At 40.3% G+C, this 16,824-nt stretch overlaps 1 protein-coding gene across 8 annotated transcripts in view; it reads right to left on the reverse strand.

Annotated features, from left to right (window-relative positions):
- ST6GALNAC3 (ST6 N-acetylgalactosaminide alpha-2,6-sialyltransferase 3) overlaps positions 1-16,824 on the reverse strand; it is a 498,406-nt gene that overhangs the window by 109,754 nt on the left and 371,828 nt on the right. For 2 of the 8 annotated variants that reach the window (XM_070267475.1, XM_070267476.1), the window contains exon 4: positions 13,581-13,715. The exons of the other annotated variants lie outside the window; for them this stretch is intronic. In XM_070267475.1, coding sequence (XP_070123576.1) covers positions 13,581-13,715 — 135 coding nt within the window. The remainder of the gene's footprint in view (positions 1-13,580; positions 13,716-16,824) is intronic. 8 annotated transcript variants of the gene reach the window in all.

Here is a 16,824-nt window from a genome sequence, read left to right on the forward strand (position 1 = left end):
TCTCTTTGGCTGCAGGCTGCTAGATGGCAGGGTCTGTCTCGTTTGTATTGCCCCTCTCAGCACCCAACATACTACCTTGCACAAGGATCTCGAGATATTTTTGGTGAAGGGTAGGAACCAAAGCCTGCAATATCTTACACATAACGTTTTTAGCTCAAAATCATGCTTCCAAATGCAAATAAATTAAATTCAGTATAAACACCCATTCTAAAGTTTCTGTCCAGAGCTCCTAGCATGCTGTGAGTTAAATCACGTCCTACATATTTATGCTGTGAACTCTTATTCTAACATGGAAAATCTATGCCATCCAAGCCTTTGGTTTTATTGTCAGCAGATGACACTTCAGGATGGCCCACCATGTTTTAACTGTGCCCTGGAGAGTTGGGGTCAGCCCTCAGAAAACACACATACTCTCCCCCACTTTCAGGCTGATATTCAAAGGGCCGAGAGACTCCCTTCCTCCTAGTGGTAGGTACAATAATGGCCCCATAAAGATGTCCCCGTCCTAATCCCTGAAAACTTACCTGGCAAAGGAGACTTTGCAATTGTGATTAAATTAAGGATCTTGAGATGGAGAGATTATCCTGGATTATTCAGGCCCAATGTAATCACAAGTGTTCTTATAAGAGAAAAAGGGAGATAGGACTGTCAGAAAAGGAGATGTGACAATGGAAGCAGAGATCAGAGTGGTACGGGGCCAGGAGCCAAGGATTGTGGACAGCCTTGCATTCCTTGATGGAAAAGGCAAGGAAAAGATTCTCCCTTAGAGCTTCTAGAGTGTCACTAAGCATGGCTCCTCATTCTTTTTATGATTCTCACCAAGATCCTCCTGTAGGATCAGCCCAAACAACCCCAATATTGTAAATTCCCATCCATTCTTAACGTGTCAGTCGATTTGACCCAAGCCAGTTCTCTGAATTCCAGCCAATATTTTTGGAAGCATTCTTTGAATGCACATTGGATAGCAACTACACTCATCGCCCCCCATCCCTTTTCCTTTATCTTCCATTTTGTGTTCCCTTGTTCATTTGCCTGGTTGTTTTTTCTTAGACTGCACTGAGTGATAAAAGATGCTTCTTTAGACCACCAGCATTCAAATAATTTCACACTATATCAACAACTGAAGAATAACTCTGTTGGTCTTTCCAGAATAAATAACCTCATTCTTATTTCTTCATGAGCTTAAAAATGACAAGCTGTTCGATTCTTAGATTCTTATATTGGGAACTTTTCAGACCTAGAAAATTCTGTCCTACTCAGTAAAGTATTTATTCGAAATATATATTGTCCTTACTAAGTTGACGCTCTATGCTCACCACCTGGTTTATCCTGGCAATTTCAGTATATTTTTATATGACACAAAAAGCACTTTCTTACTTGTTCCTAAATGATATATGTGCTCAGTGTCTCAGACATCGTTATCAATTTTCAACTTTTCATTAACGTATAAGTGACACTGTTCCAGAATCTGTAAAATTTTAGAGCATAAAATGGGCAGAATGAAAGGAGGCCATGGGGTATGTGCTACCAGATGTGCACCTAGAAATCTGGGCTCCAGCTCAGCCCTTCCTTGGTGTCTGCTGTGAGGACCTCCTGCCTCTCTCATGACCCTTTCTAGAGCCTCTTCTAGAGGCCTTTATAAGCAACATGTGTTCTCCTAGGAGACTTCTGGATGTCCTGTGTCAGCAATACAGGAGCCCCAGTGACAAACTTCAAACATGATCCACCCTTCCCCAGTCTTCCTGCAGAGACTTGGGGTTGTTTTGTCCACAGACATTAGAGTGCTGACACTTTTCTGCCATTACATCTCCATTGTGCTAGGCCAAATCTCTCTAAGGCAAGTTTACTAGTCAAGATGAAGTGGAAGGAGTCAATAAACACATGAAAAGATGCTCAAGGTCATTAACCAAAGGAAAGTCCAAACCAAAACCACAGTGACATACTACTTCACACCCACTAGGATGGCTATAGTCAAAAGGACAGATAATAACAAGTATTGGTGAGGATGCAGAAAAATAGGAATCCTCATACACTGCAAGCTGGAAGTAAAATGATGTCACTGCTTTGAAAAACAGTCAAGCACTTCCTCAAAGTCTACCTATAGAGTTACCATACGAGCCAGCAATTCCAGTCCTTGTACATACACAAGAGAAATGAAAACTCATGTCCACACAAAAAGTTATACATGAATGTTCAGAGCAGCATCATTCATTACAGCCAAAAAGGAGAAATAACCCAAATATTTATTGGCTGATGAATGGATAAATAAAATGTGGTATATCCATGGTATATTATTCAGCCATAAAAAGAACTTAAGTACTTTTTACAGGCTACAACATGGATGAACCTTGAAAACATTAGGCTAAGTAAAATAAGTTAGTCACAAAGGACCACATATTGTACTATTCCATTTATATAGAATATTCCAAATAGACAAATCCATGGAGATAGAAAGTGGATGAGTGGTTTCCTAGGGCTTGTGGGGGTTGGGGAGTTGAGGGGTGACTGCTAAGGGGTGTGGGATTTTATTTTGGGGTGATGAAAATGTGCTAAAATTGATTATGGTGATAATTGTTTAACTCCAAATATACCAAAAGCCATTGAATTGTACACTTTAAATAAGAAAATTATATGGCATGTAAATTATATCTTAATAAAGCTATTTTTTAATAAAATAAATGAAATGAATGAATCTTTCCCACCAAGTTATTTCCTGAGCTGTGCCACCAGTAGCCTAACCCATATGACCTCCTCCAGCCACCTCTCCCTCCAGCTCCACCTCGTCTTTACTTAGGACTGACAGGATCAAAACCAGCAGCCACTCCTGAGAGACACAGCCCCGGACTGGCTAGAATTTTCTGTTTTGTTTTGTTTGTGAAATAATGAACAGCAAAGGCATTTGCTTAATCCTGCTTGCTTCTCCTAAAAACTCCTCCCAGGGCCCAACGGCATGTCATTTTTCATTTTCTCCAAAGGGCCGTTCACCTTAAATATTTATGTCTGGTCTCTTCCATGCATGCTCCAAGGCTCTGCTCTAGTGCATCAACATTCATACATACATACTTCTGCTGAGTTCCGGTAGTTTCTCCAGGGCCTGCCGTTCACAGAAAGGTGACAGCTGATTGCCTTTATGACATGATCTGAATGTTGTCGCCTGATCCAAGCCTCCTTAGCCAAACTTTCTGCAGCCTCCTCTTTTCACAGCTAATTTACCTGCCTTGGACCTGAAACCTCCGTTATTAGTCCATCCTTCGGAATAAGACACCGATGTCCTCCTTGAACTATAAATGCACCTTGGAAAGGAAAGCATATTGATATACTCCCACATATGTCCCCCAATACAATAGCTGCTCAATAATATTCTTAAAGAATGGGTTGGGAAGGTCTGGGCATGGGGCACAATCTAGGGAGGGCTTTGCGGTATTGACAGCCTCAGCACTGGGAAGACGCACAGAGCCAGGGAAAGGCTCCAGGCAACGGAATTCTGTTTATGTGGGTCACTGAAAGAGAGAAAGGGACCATTAAAGGAAAGATGAGGTTTTAGTGCAAGAGATCTCTCACTTAATTCACAATTTTGCCTGCGATGGACCCAGGCTCCTTCCTTCCCGGATGCAAGCCTTCTTTCTTTATTCCATCTTAATGCAGTATCACTTTACTACTATTGAATTTCTGGCATATTTCAGTGGTAGTAGAAGTAGTTGCTCTCTCCCCTTGGATAAGCAACAGCTCGTAAAGATTTACAAGAGCCCCAAGATTCAACACGGTGCAGGGTACTGCCTAATGCAAGCAGAAAACCATCCTGATCTCTTGGGCTCCATTTCCAAGGGCCTCAGCAACCCTCTGGAGTTTATTAGCATATGATGTATCAAATGAAACCCGTGTTTCATATACAGCACATTATTAAATAATGATTATGTCTCAAGGTAGGAGCTGACCATATGTCACTTTTTTCTCTGCTGTTAAATAAGGAGATTGCCCTCAGCGGCTATTGACAAGTACAAATGGCCAAACGAACACTGTGCCTGGCACTGAAAGTAAGTGGTGCCTGTTTCTCCCATGCACATGCTGCTCCACATGTCTATTTTAGAATTATTTCTGATTGTTAAGATTAGCAAAGGTGAAAGATTCATGATAGTGCAGCCTAAGGCCCTCTATTCCGAGCTCTATTTGCAGTGCGTTTAACATACAGTGCTGCATTTCAAGCAAAGTGCAGCCAGAGAGACTACCTCTGCTTCTCCAGGGAGGTAGAGGTGATTCTACCTGTAAATTGGTGGAAGTTCTTGCCTCTTTGGAAATAAAATTCTCAAGTTAGGCTGACTGAGTGTTGCCAATTTGGGCCCCAGTCTGGGTTTTACCTGGATCTATTTATAAAGTGGAGAACGATCACTCCCTGTGGTGTCAATAAATGATGATGCAGGACAAGCTCTAGGTTGATTGTATGTCTAAATGTTATCTGAAATATTACTGAGTTTTTCAATAATAGTTTTGGCTGCCCATTTCTTGCTTAATTATGCTAATTAGCACATCGCTACTGAAAATAATAATGCTTATACTAGGTACCAGAAAATATTTAGCTGCATTACCTGATAGAGAGTTGTTTCCTGTTTGGCAGGACTATGATATAAAAATACCCACCTTCTCATTGGCCATGTTGAGTTTCGTATATGAAATTACAAGGTAGGAGAGAAGGACTAGAAGCTTCTGAGTTCTCTATCATTGAACAAGGGCACACCTGAAGTACGCCAGAAGAAGATGACAGTGGGTGTGATCCTATTAAAATGCTTCCATACATCAGAACATCTTTCTACAGTCTAATTCTTTTTAAAATATCAATAATAATAGATAGTACTACTTAATAGTTAGAGAAGCTCAAGTTACAAATAACATAACTCTAGAAATGGTAAAATCTCACTGTAATATGATCTCTTATGCCTCTGGACCACAAGTTATGTTAGGTTCTTTCAAATCTAAGACTCCATACAGTGCAGGTCCAAAATACCACAGTGGTACCCTCTAACACAAGCATCTAAAGGTTCTTTAAACACCCATTGTTGGGTTTCCTAAGCTACCTGTATGTTTGATCTGCATTTACCTTCCTGTATACTTTTAAAAACAGGTTCCTTTCTTGTAGTATGAATGCATAATTCTTTACACTAAATATTGAAGCCATGTTGAATAATCATTCATTTATTCCCCTAAACATTTATTCAATATTGTAGTGGGTTGAATTGTGGCCCTCCAAAAATATATCCACCTGGAGTCTCAAAATGTGACCTTATATGGAGTAAGGGCCTTTGCAGATGTAATTAAGGCACCATTGGATGGCTTTTCCTTTGGCAAATCCTTCTTGCTGATAGTGTTTGGTGAACAGTTATTGTTTCCGCCCCACTTCTTTGAGTTCTTTTGCTGGCTTCATTTATTTTAGTGTATAGAGCTTAAAGCATACTTAACTTTCAGGTTCTGTTTCACGTTACCTGGTCAAGAACTATCATTTATATCTACACTGGGATACGGATTCAAATATTTTAGCTGAAAATGTATGTTTTTTCACATATCATATAATATTCCTACATTCTGTCATGTATTTTAGAAGTATTACAATACCGTTCACTCTGTTTTTCATATGGTAACTTCTATTTTCTTGTATCATGGTGGAAATAACACTAGTTCATGATAAAACAGACCTAGGTTTGGAGATACTGTTGTCTTACGCAAGTTATCTAATCACTACTAGCCTCTGTTTCTTATGTACAATGGTGTTATGGCTTGAACTGTGAACTCCTAAAATTCGTATGTTGAAGTTCTAACCTCCATTACTTCAGAACGTGACCTTATTTTGAGACAGGGTCTTTATAGGGGTAATCAAGTTACAATGAGGTCATTAGGAGCCCCTCACAATCCTTAGAAGGAGCCAACCCTGTCATCACCTTGATTTTGGACTTGTGGCCTCCAGAACTGTGAGGCAATAAATTTCTGTCGTTTAAGCCTCCCACTTTGTGGAAATTTGTTATGGCAGCCCTAGAAAACTAATACAAATGGCAATAATAATACTTACCTTAGAATATTACGTGAGGGGATTAAATAACGGGGCAGACATTGCTGGTCACTTTCCCAAAGCCCACCACCTTTTCTTCCCTGCTAACAGAGCTCTGATTTTTCTTTAAGTATCAGGAGGGGAATCCCTTGATCTCAAAAATGCGGATGCAGTCCCTGGAGTAGGGTGAGCATGTGACACAGCTATGGCTAACGAGATGTGAGGGGAAACTGCTGGGGGTTCTAAACAAGATATTGCTCCCTATAAGAGAGTCACAGGTGGAGAGACACTGCCTTTTGTCACCCTTTGTCTCAGGCTTGGACGTGCCTTGTGGGAGGATGTAATGGTTGATGCTGTCACAGCTGTCTCAGAGGTGGGAACATTGGGGAGGCCAAAAGCATCACAGAGACACTGAACTAATCAGGATCTCTGATTTCACTGACTGACTGAATCAGTTCCAGTGACTGCCTATATCCAGACTGCTTGTTACATGAGAAAAGGAAACTTCTACTGCTTATGCAGTCTTAGCCAGGGATTCTCGTACTGAACTGAACCCACGAGGCCCCTATTTCACAGTGTGCACCCATTAAATACTGGTTCCCTCTCCCTTTTGTTCTCATGTCGAAGCTTCTGTAGCTTTGTGCCACTTTCTTCCTTTTGAGGCTTACTCAGACAGGCTGCCTTGATATCCTGCTTCTCTACCTTTGGTTTCACTAATTTGGGAAAACGACATTTAGCTTATTCATAAGTATGTTTTATTCTTTTCTTTTCTCTCCCTGACCTCATAAAATTTGCTTCCTTCAGTCAATTTTCCCCAAACTGACCTCCTCTCCTGCTGTTTCAGCTCAACAAAATGACTTAATCTTCTCTGGTGTTTGTTTTTGTGTGCCTTGGAGTATAATCTCCTGGGATAATGACCTTGCCTTTTAAATCATGTGTCCTATAAAGCCTCACGTATGCGTTTGGGGATTTGCGGATTATAGATGGAACACGACCAGGGCTTTGGTGAGTGTCTGCGTAGAGAATGGATGGGAAAGAGGCAAGAGTCATTGAGCAGGTTCTGGCCTTTTCCACCAGGAGGTCAGTGGTTTAATTTGGCTCAAGGTAACAGCAAGCAAAACTCCAAATGAGAAACGTCTTGTAGGAGGAGGCAGAGGGGAGAGAGGAAAAAGATAAGAGTGCATTTCAAATGAATTTCCATTTAATATGTTACTGCTGATACTGGAACAAAGGTAAAAGAGAAAAATATGTGTCTTCCTCCTCCTCCTGGAGTCCTTCCCTCACCCCGTTAGGAGTAAACAGCATGTATTATTCCAGAAAAGGTTTATGATTACATAAAATTATAGATAAGTTTAATGATACAGCCTTTTTATTTTGTACAAATGAGTTCACTGTAAATATGATTCTGCAAACTCTTCTTTTACTTCAAAATATGTCTTGGATATTTTTCCACATCTACGTACATTCCACAAATGCCTGAGTAAAAAGTGAAGTTACTTTCCAAAAATTATCCTTCAGAAAAGGATAATTATCTTTGGGTCCTTGCAAAGTTTTTCTTCATTACTTAATTTTGAACAAAAGATTATTGTTTGGGAAAGACGCATCAGCCTGAAACAACCTCAATTGACAGTAGTTTTGGATGCTTATTGAGGTTATCTGTTGGAATTGATTAAAAGGGGGCAAAGAAATTTATCAAAGATTAATCTTTACTCGTGGGGGTAAGATCTCAAAATTTCAAGCTTGAGATTGCATAAACAAGCCTTTCAAAGATCATTTAATAAGCAAGACAATAAGTAGCTATGTTGTGAAATCCTACATATACCACTATAGAATGACTGGTAATAAAACCATTTTCCTAAAGTTGTATGAATGGGTACTTGTAGTTTATGATAAAATTTCCAGTGGAAGCACTGTATGTGGGCCAATAAATGCTGCATCTCAAGAAACAGATGGAAATAGTCAAATGTACACTGAAAAATATGCGTTAGATGACTTGGAACGGAGCTCCAGTTTGTTAAACTGGTGTTAAAGATGCCTGTGAAATATCTGAATAATACTGAACCAAGAAATGCAAAAAGTGGAAATAATTCCAAAGTAATATGTTATATGATATGTGATCTTAAATGTGAATATGTAACTAGATTAATAAATATAAGTAGACATTTGATAACTTTATTGATAATTCTAAAGACATGTACATTTAAGTTGGCCAAAGTCTTTTTAAAAAATCTTCACATTGGAGAATATGAGATTGCTTTATATTCTAGGTGACTTTCTACAAGAGAGTAATGGAAGATCTACATCATTCTTAAGGGCTGCCTAGTATTCCATAATAGAGACGGACCATGGATTATTTTGCCAGGTGTCTATTGATGACCATTTATATTCTATGTTCTGTAATTACAAACAAGGTTGCAATGAATTTCCGCAGATGTATCTTTATGCACTATTGCAAGTATGTCTGTGGAATAAATTCCTCCGAGAGTAATTTCTGGGTCAATTTATATCATAGTTGAATAGAATTTTCTATTCCTTCTTTATTTTCTCTCTTGCTCACCAAGAGGGAGTTCTATCACTGTAGTGCATTTAAGTTACTCTATAAGTGGTGGTCAAAATCGGCAAGGGAAATGTTTATTTACCTTATGTACTTTCACTCTGAAATCCTTAGAGTCCCTTCCCCCCAACGAAAGCCCAGGACACGACAGGATGTGTGAGGACCTAATAGAACTGAGAAACTGGTAGCTACACATCTTGGGGATTATTCAAAAGAGAAAAACACCAGCTGGGTAGAGAGAGACTCATGGAAAGAAGAGGTGAGAGAGAGCATAGAAAAGGAGATTAGAGCAGAGGCTCCCCAATTTTCATCTGAGCTGAACTCTGTAGTCTGATAAGACCCAATGGGAAGAGCAAACACATCCTCTAGGCTCCGTGTCTACTTTATTTCTGGTCATGGGACTCTGCTTTCACACTCTACCAGATATTATGAGCATTTACTAAGAGGTGGTAATAAATATTGCCAAATTGCCTGCCAAAAGAGCTATTTTAAAATATACTTCTACCAAGAGCTTTCCCCCACATTCTTACCAATGTTTCCTATCATCAAACTCTATAATTATTGCTAATTACTGAAAAATGATACCTCAGTGGTATTTCTTTAGTGACACATAAGTTTAAGCACTTTTCATGGTCATTGACCAATTGTGTCTTTTGCTTTGCCCATTTTGTTTTCGCTCATTTCTATTTTTCTTATTGATAGGTAAAGACCTTATTATATATGAAGGAAATTAACTGTTCATCTGTCAAATGGGACAAATTATTCCTCTATTTACTTTTTTATGTTGTTTAATTAGTTGACATTGCTCTAAAGGAGTGTTATATTGTTATGTGATCAAATTTACCAATTACTTGTCTTACATCGTCTGTTGTGAAGTGTTGTTATATTTTAAGGCTGGCTGGTTGATGTATCAGAACACGGAAAAGTAGCCAGAGTCTCATTCTAGCCACTTACCAGCGAAGTGACCTTGGACAACTTTAATAAGTTTCTTCCTCTACAAAGAGGAGACTCTATCTTCTTAGTGTTCTCTGTTTTGCTCTGCTGTCTCGAGAATTGAATGAGGTAAAGTTTATCAAAGGTCCTTGACCCCACACAGTCTACATGAATGGCAAAGTAGTTTAAATCTGCAAATGGAGGATAAATGTGAAGAACTTTTAAAAGTTAAATTTCCCTAAAATAAACCTGTGAACTAGGAAAAAGTAAAGCAATTTGTGGGATCAACTAAATAGACTTCAAATAAGGCTAAGGGAGGTTTTGTAAAAACCTCTTTCTCCTATTGGTCAAAACTCCCCGTAAACCATCCCAGACACTAAGCTATCACGTCATCTTAATGACGCTCACATTTAGAGAGTTCCTCCAGTGGCTTGTCAGTAGTGAAGACTGGTGGTTAGAAAAAAGCCTAACCACTCAATCTTCTCTCCAAGGGGTTCTAACAAACTGAGAACAGAAAGAATGAGCCAACTGGTGATCGCAATAGAGCATCTGCTTTATTGATGATAAAAGGCGTTGGGGAATGTGGAAGGACCTCCTATCACCTTTTGTCAGGACCACATGCCTCTGACCCGGCCACCGGGTACAAGCAGAAATGCAGAGACTCGGGGGGCAGAGCCAGAAATAGGTCCGTTGTGGCCTGTTTACTGCGTGTAGTCACAGGGGCAAGGCCCTTGGAGTGGGACAAACTGGTGTACAGGGCATGAGAGAGCTCAGTCATAGGGGCCTTGGGTGGGTTTGTGTTGTGGTCTTGCCCTTGATCCACAGGGTCAAAGACATTCAGGCTCTCCACATTGTTCCCTTTCAGATGAAGCCCTCCTTTGTGGAGAGTGAGGACACTGAGAGAGAGGAAGAAGTGTCCTTCTCTTCAATACCACCCACATAGAGGTGCTGAGTGGAACTCCCTTATCTTCTCCTGGAAACAGGAAGAAGGAGAGAGAGGGGGTCAGTATTTATCTCCTAAGATTATGGGCTTTGATGCAGACAGTCTTAGTTTTAAATCTGCCAACATTAGCTGGTCCCCGTTAGGCAAGTTACCTAAACTATTTGAGCTCTAGCTGCCTCTTCCCTAAAATGGAACATGAATACTTATGGGCGGGGCTAGGTGGGAGAATTAGAGACCACATGTGTGAGGCACTTAGCAGAGTAAGTGGAGAAGACCATGAACTCAATAAACGTTGGTTTTCTTTCAGTATCCCCCTAAATCTTTTCTAAGGGCCAGACTTAGTTTTGCTCCTGCTCCTCAGTGAAGGTGAACAAGCACAGATCAACTTTTCATCCTTTGTTTGGCTTCATGTTTTTCTTTTTGGTGAGGAAGATTGGCCCTGAGCTAACATCTGTGGCATAATCCTCTATTTTGTATGTGGGATGCTACCACAGCATGGCTTGATGAGCAGTGTGTGGGTCTGCACCCGGGATCTGAACCAGTGAACCCCAGGCTGCCGAAGCAGGGAGTGCAAACCCAACCACTACACCACCAGGCTGGCTCCCTAGCTTCGTGTTTTTAAGCTAAATAACACTATTTCCTTTATCCTCTTTCACCTGGGCCCAATTTCCCAGTGGTGGACATTACTGTGGCCCTCTTCAGAACCCTCCACTAGTCCTTTTCATTTCTCTTAATTTGAGAAGCAACAGACTGGGCAATGGGCTCCACTACTCAAGACCAAGAAGCTCCAACAGGTGCAGGCGCACCAGGCTTTCTCCCTCTGGGACCCCCGAAGCTGCCCACAGCTACACCACACTCCCAGACAGGAACCGGAGAGTCTCTTCCTTTGAATTTATGTGGTGTCAGTGACTCTTCATCTCCCGCCGCTCCAGATATTGTAGCTCCTCCTTCCTCAGAGAATGCTGAATTAGGATTATTAATACTCGTGACCAGGTGTCCTGAAGAAAGCAAGCCATCTGGTACCTTTGGCTAGGCTTCAAATTATGATTTTTAAAAGCGAATCCCCCCAAATAACTTAAAAGTAAAATAACTAATACCAAACTTTTCGCTTTCTTCACCCTTCTGAAGAAAGCAGATGGCAGAACAGCCCCAGCCTTGAAGAAAGCTCCTACCCAAGGCCACGGAGCAGTCAGCCTGAGAGGGCAGCGACTTCAGGATGCAGACATATGGAGAGGTCATTTGTTTCTCATTTACCCAACAGATAAGAATATGGAAATAGTCTCAGTCCATTTGCTTGATGGGCCTCCTAAGCCAGTAATAAACAAATCAATACAATTAGTTTTGGCTCATCATCATTAAGGAACCTGCACTGCTGGGACACGATTTAATTATATCTCTTGTTCCACAGGAAAGGAAACCTCTCGAGATGGGTGGCTTCTCTTGGGGCTGTAGCAAAGCGGTAGTGGGTGAGGAGGCTCAGAGGCAGTGTCTGTTCGACTCCCTGGGAACCGTGTGCATGGGTAAGGCACAGCAGCCGGCCGTCCAGGATTACTCTAAGCACTCCTGCTACAAGTTCTTGGGAATTCGTTTGAGCAAATCTGCATTCTGTACAGAGCTCAGAAATATAACAATGCTAACAAATTGAAACAATGAATAAAGATTAAAATGAGGATGTCTAATCCAGAACTGAGATCAAACCCAAAGCCAGAATGCCTGGTGTGGGTCTTCCGCGCCCTTCTGTGATTGTGACGGAGTTACAGAACTGCCTTCTGCCTCAGCTTTCCACCTAAGGCACTTTGTGACTAACAAGCTGCTAATACTCCGTAAATGAGAGCTATGGACTCAGTGTTGTTTGTACAAAGCACTCTTTAGTCTACAATTGGTGCTCAGTGGACTTACAGCTTTGAATAGCACCTGTCTACATCTCAGGTGGATTGTTTCATGTGGATGGAGGAGCCATTTCAAATCTTCTTCATTTCCTTCCCTCACCTCCAAGTGGAACTCATCCCTAAACCAAATCTAAAGAGATGATTGACCAGTTGGGATAATTGCAATTTTGCCTTGGAAGTGATCTTTGAAAAATCAGTACAGCCAACATCCTAAATTTCAAATTAGGAAACCAAGGCCCAGAGTAAACTGATTTGCTCAGGTTACCCAGCTTGATGAGGACAACTTGGAACTTGAATCTAAAATTCAGTTGGAGGGTTCCTTCTGCTATACCAGCCTAACAAGTCCATATTTCTAAAGTTTTCAGTTAAGAGAGACCCCAATGTAATTATTATTTCAACTTGTAGCTCTTTCCCACTGAGTTCCACAGAGATCATCAATGGAGAAAACTGATTTCTCTAAGGTCATGAGCTCCTGATTTATAGGAACTAGTAATCAACTAAATATATATTTTTGGAGTTGACTTTATCTCTCTTTCCTTCGCAAAGTACGGCGAGATACATATTGATTTAAAAATCTATGTTTACATATACGGAAGGGTTCTACAACTGGATATTACAGCTTGGAAGTGAGTTACCTAGGAGAGCCTCCTGACCTTTATCAGACTGTGACATAAGTGAGAAATAATTTTTTATTAAGCCAGAAAAATATAGGACTGATTGTTATAGTATTTAGCATGACTTACTCTGATCAATACATGAGACTTTTCACACCATTGTTTGAGATTACAAAGGCAGCCGTAGCATACCTTCCAATGAGAACAAAAGATGAAATTCTCTCCTTAAGGATCTGACTAATTCATATGCAACAATATTATAAATATACTGTTATTTTCAGTAATCTTCTCTAATAATAGTAAAATTAACTCTATTATTCTATTTTTAATAATAGTAAAAAGCTCTGTTAAGTAAGTACCTGGTACACACACAGTACACATTCTGTGATGGTGAGTTTTATGTATCAACTTGATTGGGCCATGGGGTGTCCAGATATTTGGTCAAACATTATTCTAGGTATATTGTGAGGGTGTTTCTGGATAAGATTAGTATTTGAATTGGTAGTCTGAGTAAATCCAGTTGCCCTCCCTAATGTGGGTGGGCCCCATCCAATCAGTTGAAGGCATGAATAGAAAAAAATGGCTGACCCTCCCATGAGTAAGAGGGAATTACCTCCTGTCTGACTGCATTGAGCTTGGACGTTGGTTTTTTGCTGCCTTCAGTCTAAATACCAGCTCTTCTTGAGTCTCAAGACTGCAGGCCTTGGGACTGGAACCACACCATCTGGTGTCCTGTGTCTCCAGTTTGCTGAATGCAGATACAAGGACTTGTCAGCATCCATAATCATGTGAACCAACTCCTTACAGTAAATCTCTCTCTCTCTCTGTGTATATATATATATTAGTTCTGTTTCTCTGAAGAATTCTGACTAATACACACTCAATGAAAGTTTGTAAATGAACAAACTAATTAGAAAACTTAACTCAAGTGGCTTAAATGACCTGATAAGACCAAAATTTCCTTCAAGGAAGAACAGCAACTTTACCTCAAAGTAGGATTCCCCCAGTACAATGTCAGAAATGCGATTACTAGATATTTAAGGTGATACGGATTCTAGAAAGCATAGGATGTTGTCAAGATATCAAGATATCATTTAGCCCTCAAAATGGATAAGATATGTACTAGGAAAATGGCACCAGGAATGTGCTCAGAAATCCTGCTACCAAGATTGAGTCAAGTTTCTGATAAGACATCGACATATTTTCATGGGTATTCCACTATTTGAAAAACTTCATAGAGTTGCAGAGATTTACAGAGATATGGACATAGCAGGATCTTATTCAGGGCCTGGGCAGAGATGATAACGAAGCTCTGATGGGAAAGGGGAACAGATCTGGAGGCGTGGGATATCTACATGAACCTGCTCGTGTCCTCTGAGGAAATGGCCCTGCACGTATACAACATTTTCAGAGGGTGGAGAGTCCTGATAAGTTTGTGGATATCAGTTTGAAAAATTTCGGAATGATTGAATATGATTGAATTCAGCACCTCTTCTTTAATACACACGCTGAATGACAAAGTGGGCCAAATAAATAAATCAAAACATGTTAAACATGGTTTAAGATCAGATTACTGTACAATAAAAAGATAGAAATTATACCCAATGTTTGCACTGTCTTTTACTCCAAAGAGCTGAAAATACACCTATATCTGTTACCTCATTTAAAAGCAGAGAGACAGGCATTGACTTTGCACAGTCCAGGAAGGCTCACATTTGAGAAGAAAATTTCAAAATAACAGGGCACATTGAGAAATAGTTAATCAAAATCAGGAATCAGCACTTTTGAGATCTCAATGCAAAATCAAGAGCAAAGGGTAAGCTTGAGCAGAAAGACCAAAGACAAAAAGGTTATAGCTGTAGTTTTTGTGTCTTTCTTTCATACTAAGATCACATTTCTACCTCTGGTACCCTCTAAATTCCCTTGCCTTACAAGTCCCACTCCAAAGCTTATTATTCAGTGTTATCCCCTCCTCAGTGTCTCTAGGCTTGTTGTGCCTCTAGGCTATGTCTTTTGGACTTTGCCATCTCCACACGGCAGTGTCTACCTCTCCAGCCACTTATAGTAGCATAAGTAGTTTTATAATAGATATTCTTCACTCTCAAAGACCACATTCAATTTTGAAAGTTTGCTGAATGATATAAGCAATTGAAAAAAAGAATCTAAAATTGAACTCGATAGGGAGTAAAATGATATATAGAAGTAGGTCTAATGGTACTTTAAAAACAAGTCAATAAAAGTAAGAAGGTGTTAACTCCCTGTTGCATATCCCCCCATGCATCCCCTTGCAGGCCCAGCCCCCAGGATGAAGTAAGAGTGTAGGGTTAGAAATGACTTAGACTGCCCCAGTCCCAGGGCACGAGGAGATGACCTCTCCTTTCAGCTAGTTGGTAGAACAGGTGATAAAACGTGGCTTATGAATGACATCACTGACATTACCCTGCAACAGAACTGTAGTACCTCAAACATGTCAAACCCATGTGCTTCCTTGTCATATATTTACTTAATCCCCCAATTGAATCCATCCAGATTTCTGCTCAGTACTTCCCTCAGGGTGGCTTATCCTGTAGGCTGGGGAGTCCTATATCACGACCTACTTCTGTGCCCAAGTTAGGTTTTCACATCTACTTCTTTGTATTACGATGATGTTACAACATGGCAGGAGTGGTTTGGTTTCCCAAGACATTTTGAATGGCGTGGGTGGGGTTCATTGCTGGTGATACGTTACTCTTAGTCAGTTTTCTTTCAAGCATGGGAAAACCACGTTCAGCTTTTATTATCACATAATCAGATATTTAGATTTCAATAATAGACGATATTTTTTCTTTTTAATTTTAACGATGCTCATATTTTTAGGTTTGTATTTTTGTTTCTTTTCCATGTAAGCTTATTTTTCTATCTGAAGCCTACTTATTCTAAAGCATCATTACATCTACTATGTTATTTTATTTTATTTACCATTAATTATGTGTTTTATTTATTTGGTGTAAAGACCTCAATAATTCTGTAGGCCTATAGAAAACCAATAAGATTATCTGTTCATTAACTCACTGGGCCTCCAGTCCATTCTTAGAGGGCAATGTGTTAACTCATCTGCAGGGAAAGAGCAAAGGTCGCAGAGTGAGGAAACCTAACTAGCCACAGTTCAAGTTACTTAATTTGTCCGAAGCTTAGCTTACTCATGTAGAGTAGGAATAATAATACACACTGCAAATACCATGGGATAGCTGTGTACATCAAACTGTATTCATACCAGGACATTAAATTGGAAGTTTTGGCTGAACACTCAGCTCTCATAGATACAGATACCAATGTGATTTATGAGACAGACCAGCCTACAGGATTTGAAAAGGAGACAACTAAAACCAATACATGGTCTTAAGCAAGTTGGCCTCACAGAATATAAGAGATTTTGAGAGAGGAAAGAGTTTGAGAGAGAATTTCTTTGGCAAGAGCTATGTTGTGTGGTCCCTTTCTCAAAGGGGTGCTTGACCCTTCACATCTAATCAAGTGAAAGAGACTTTTACAGGACCACATGGAATCTTGGTATCTGTCCCCTGAAGCTGGAGGTCTGTGGTGAACTGGCATCTAACTTCCAGTGGCAACAATGGCCCTGAGAAGTGTCTCCCAGACTTTCCTGGGACAAAAGTTGTGTGTGTGTGCCTTAGATTAAACATAGACCATGAAAACAAGGGAATCAGAATGAGGTTGTGTTAGCTACACTCTGTTCCATAGGGGCTTTGAGATGGGAAAACTCATGAAACAGAAGCTGGGAGTGGGCCCTCCCACCCTCCATTCCTCACGGCTATGGGAGGAGTAGAAACCAGTCAGAGGAAAATGCATCATCACCTATATCA

This window comes from Equus caballus, chromosome 5, assembly GCF_041296265.1.
Source record: "Equus caballus isolate H_3958 breed thoroughbred chromosome 5, TB-T2T, whole genome shotgun sequence".
NCBI classification, from domain to species: Eukaryota; Metazoa; Chordata; class Mammalia; order Perissodactyla; family Equidae; genus Equus; species Equus caballus.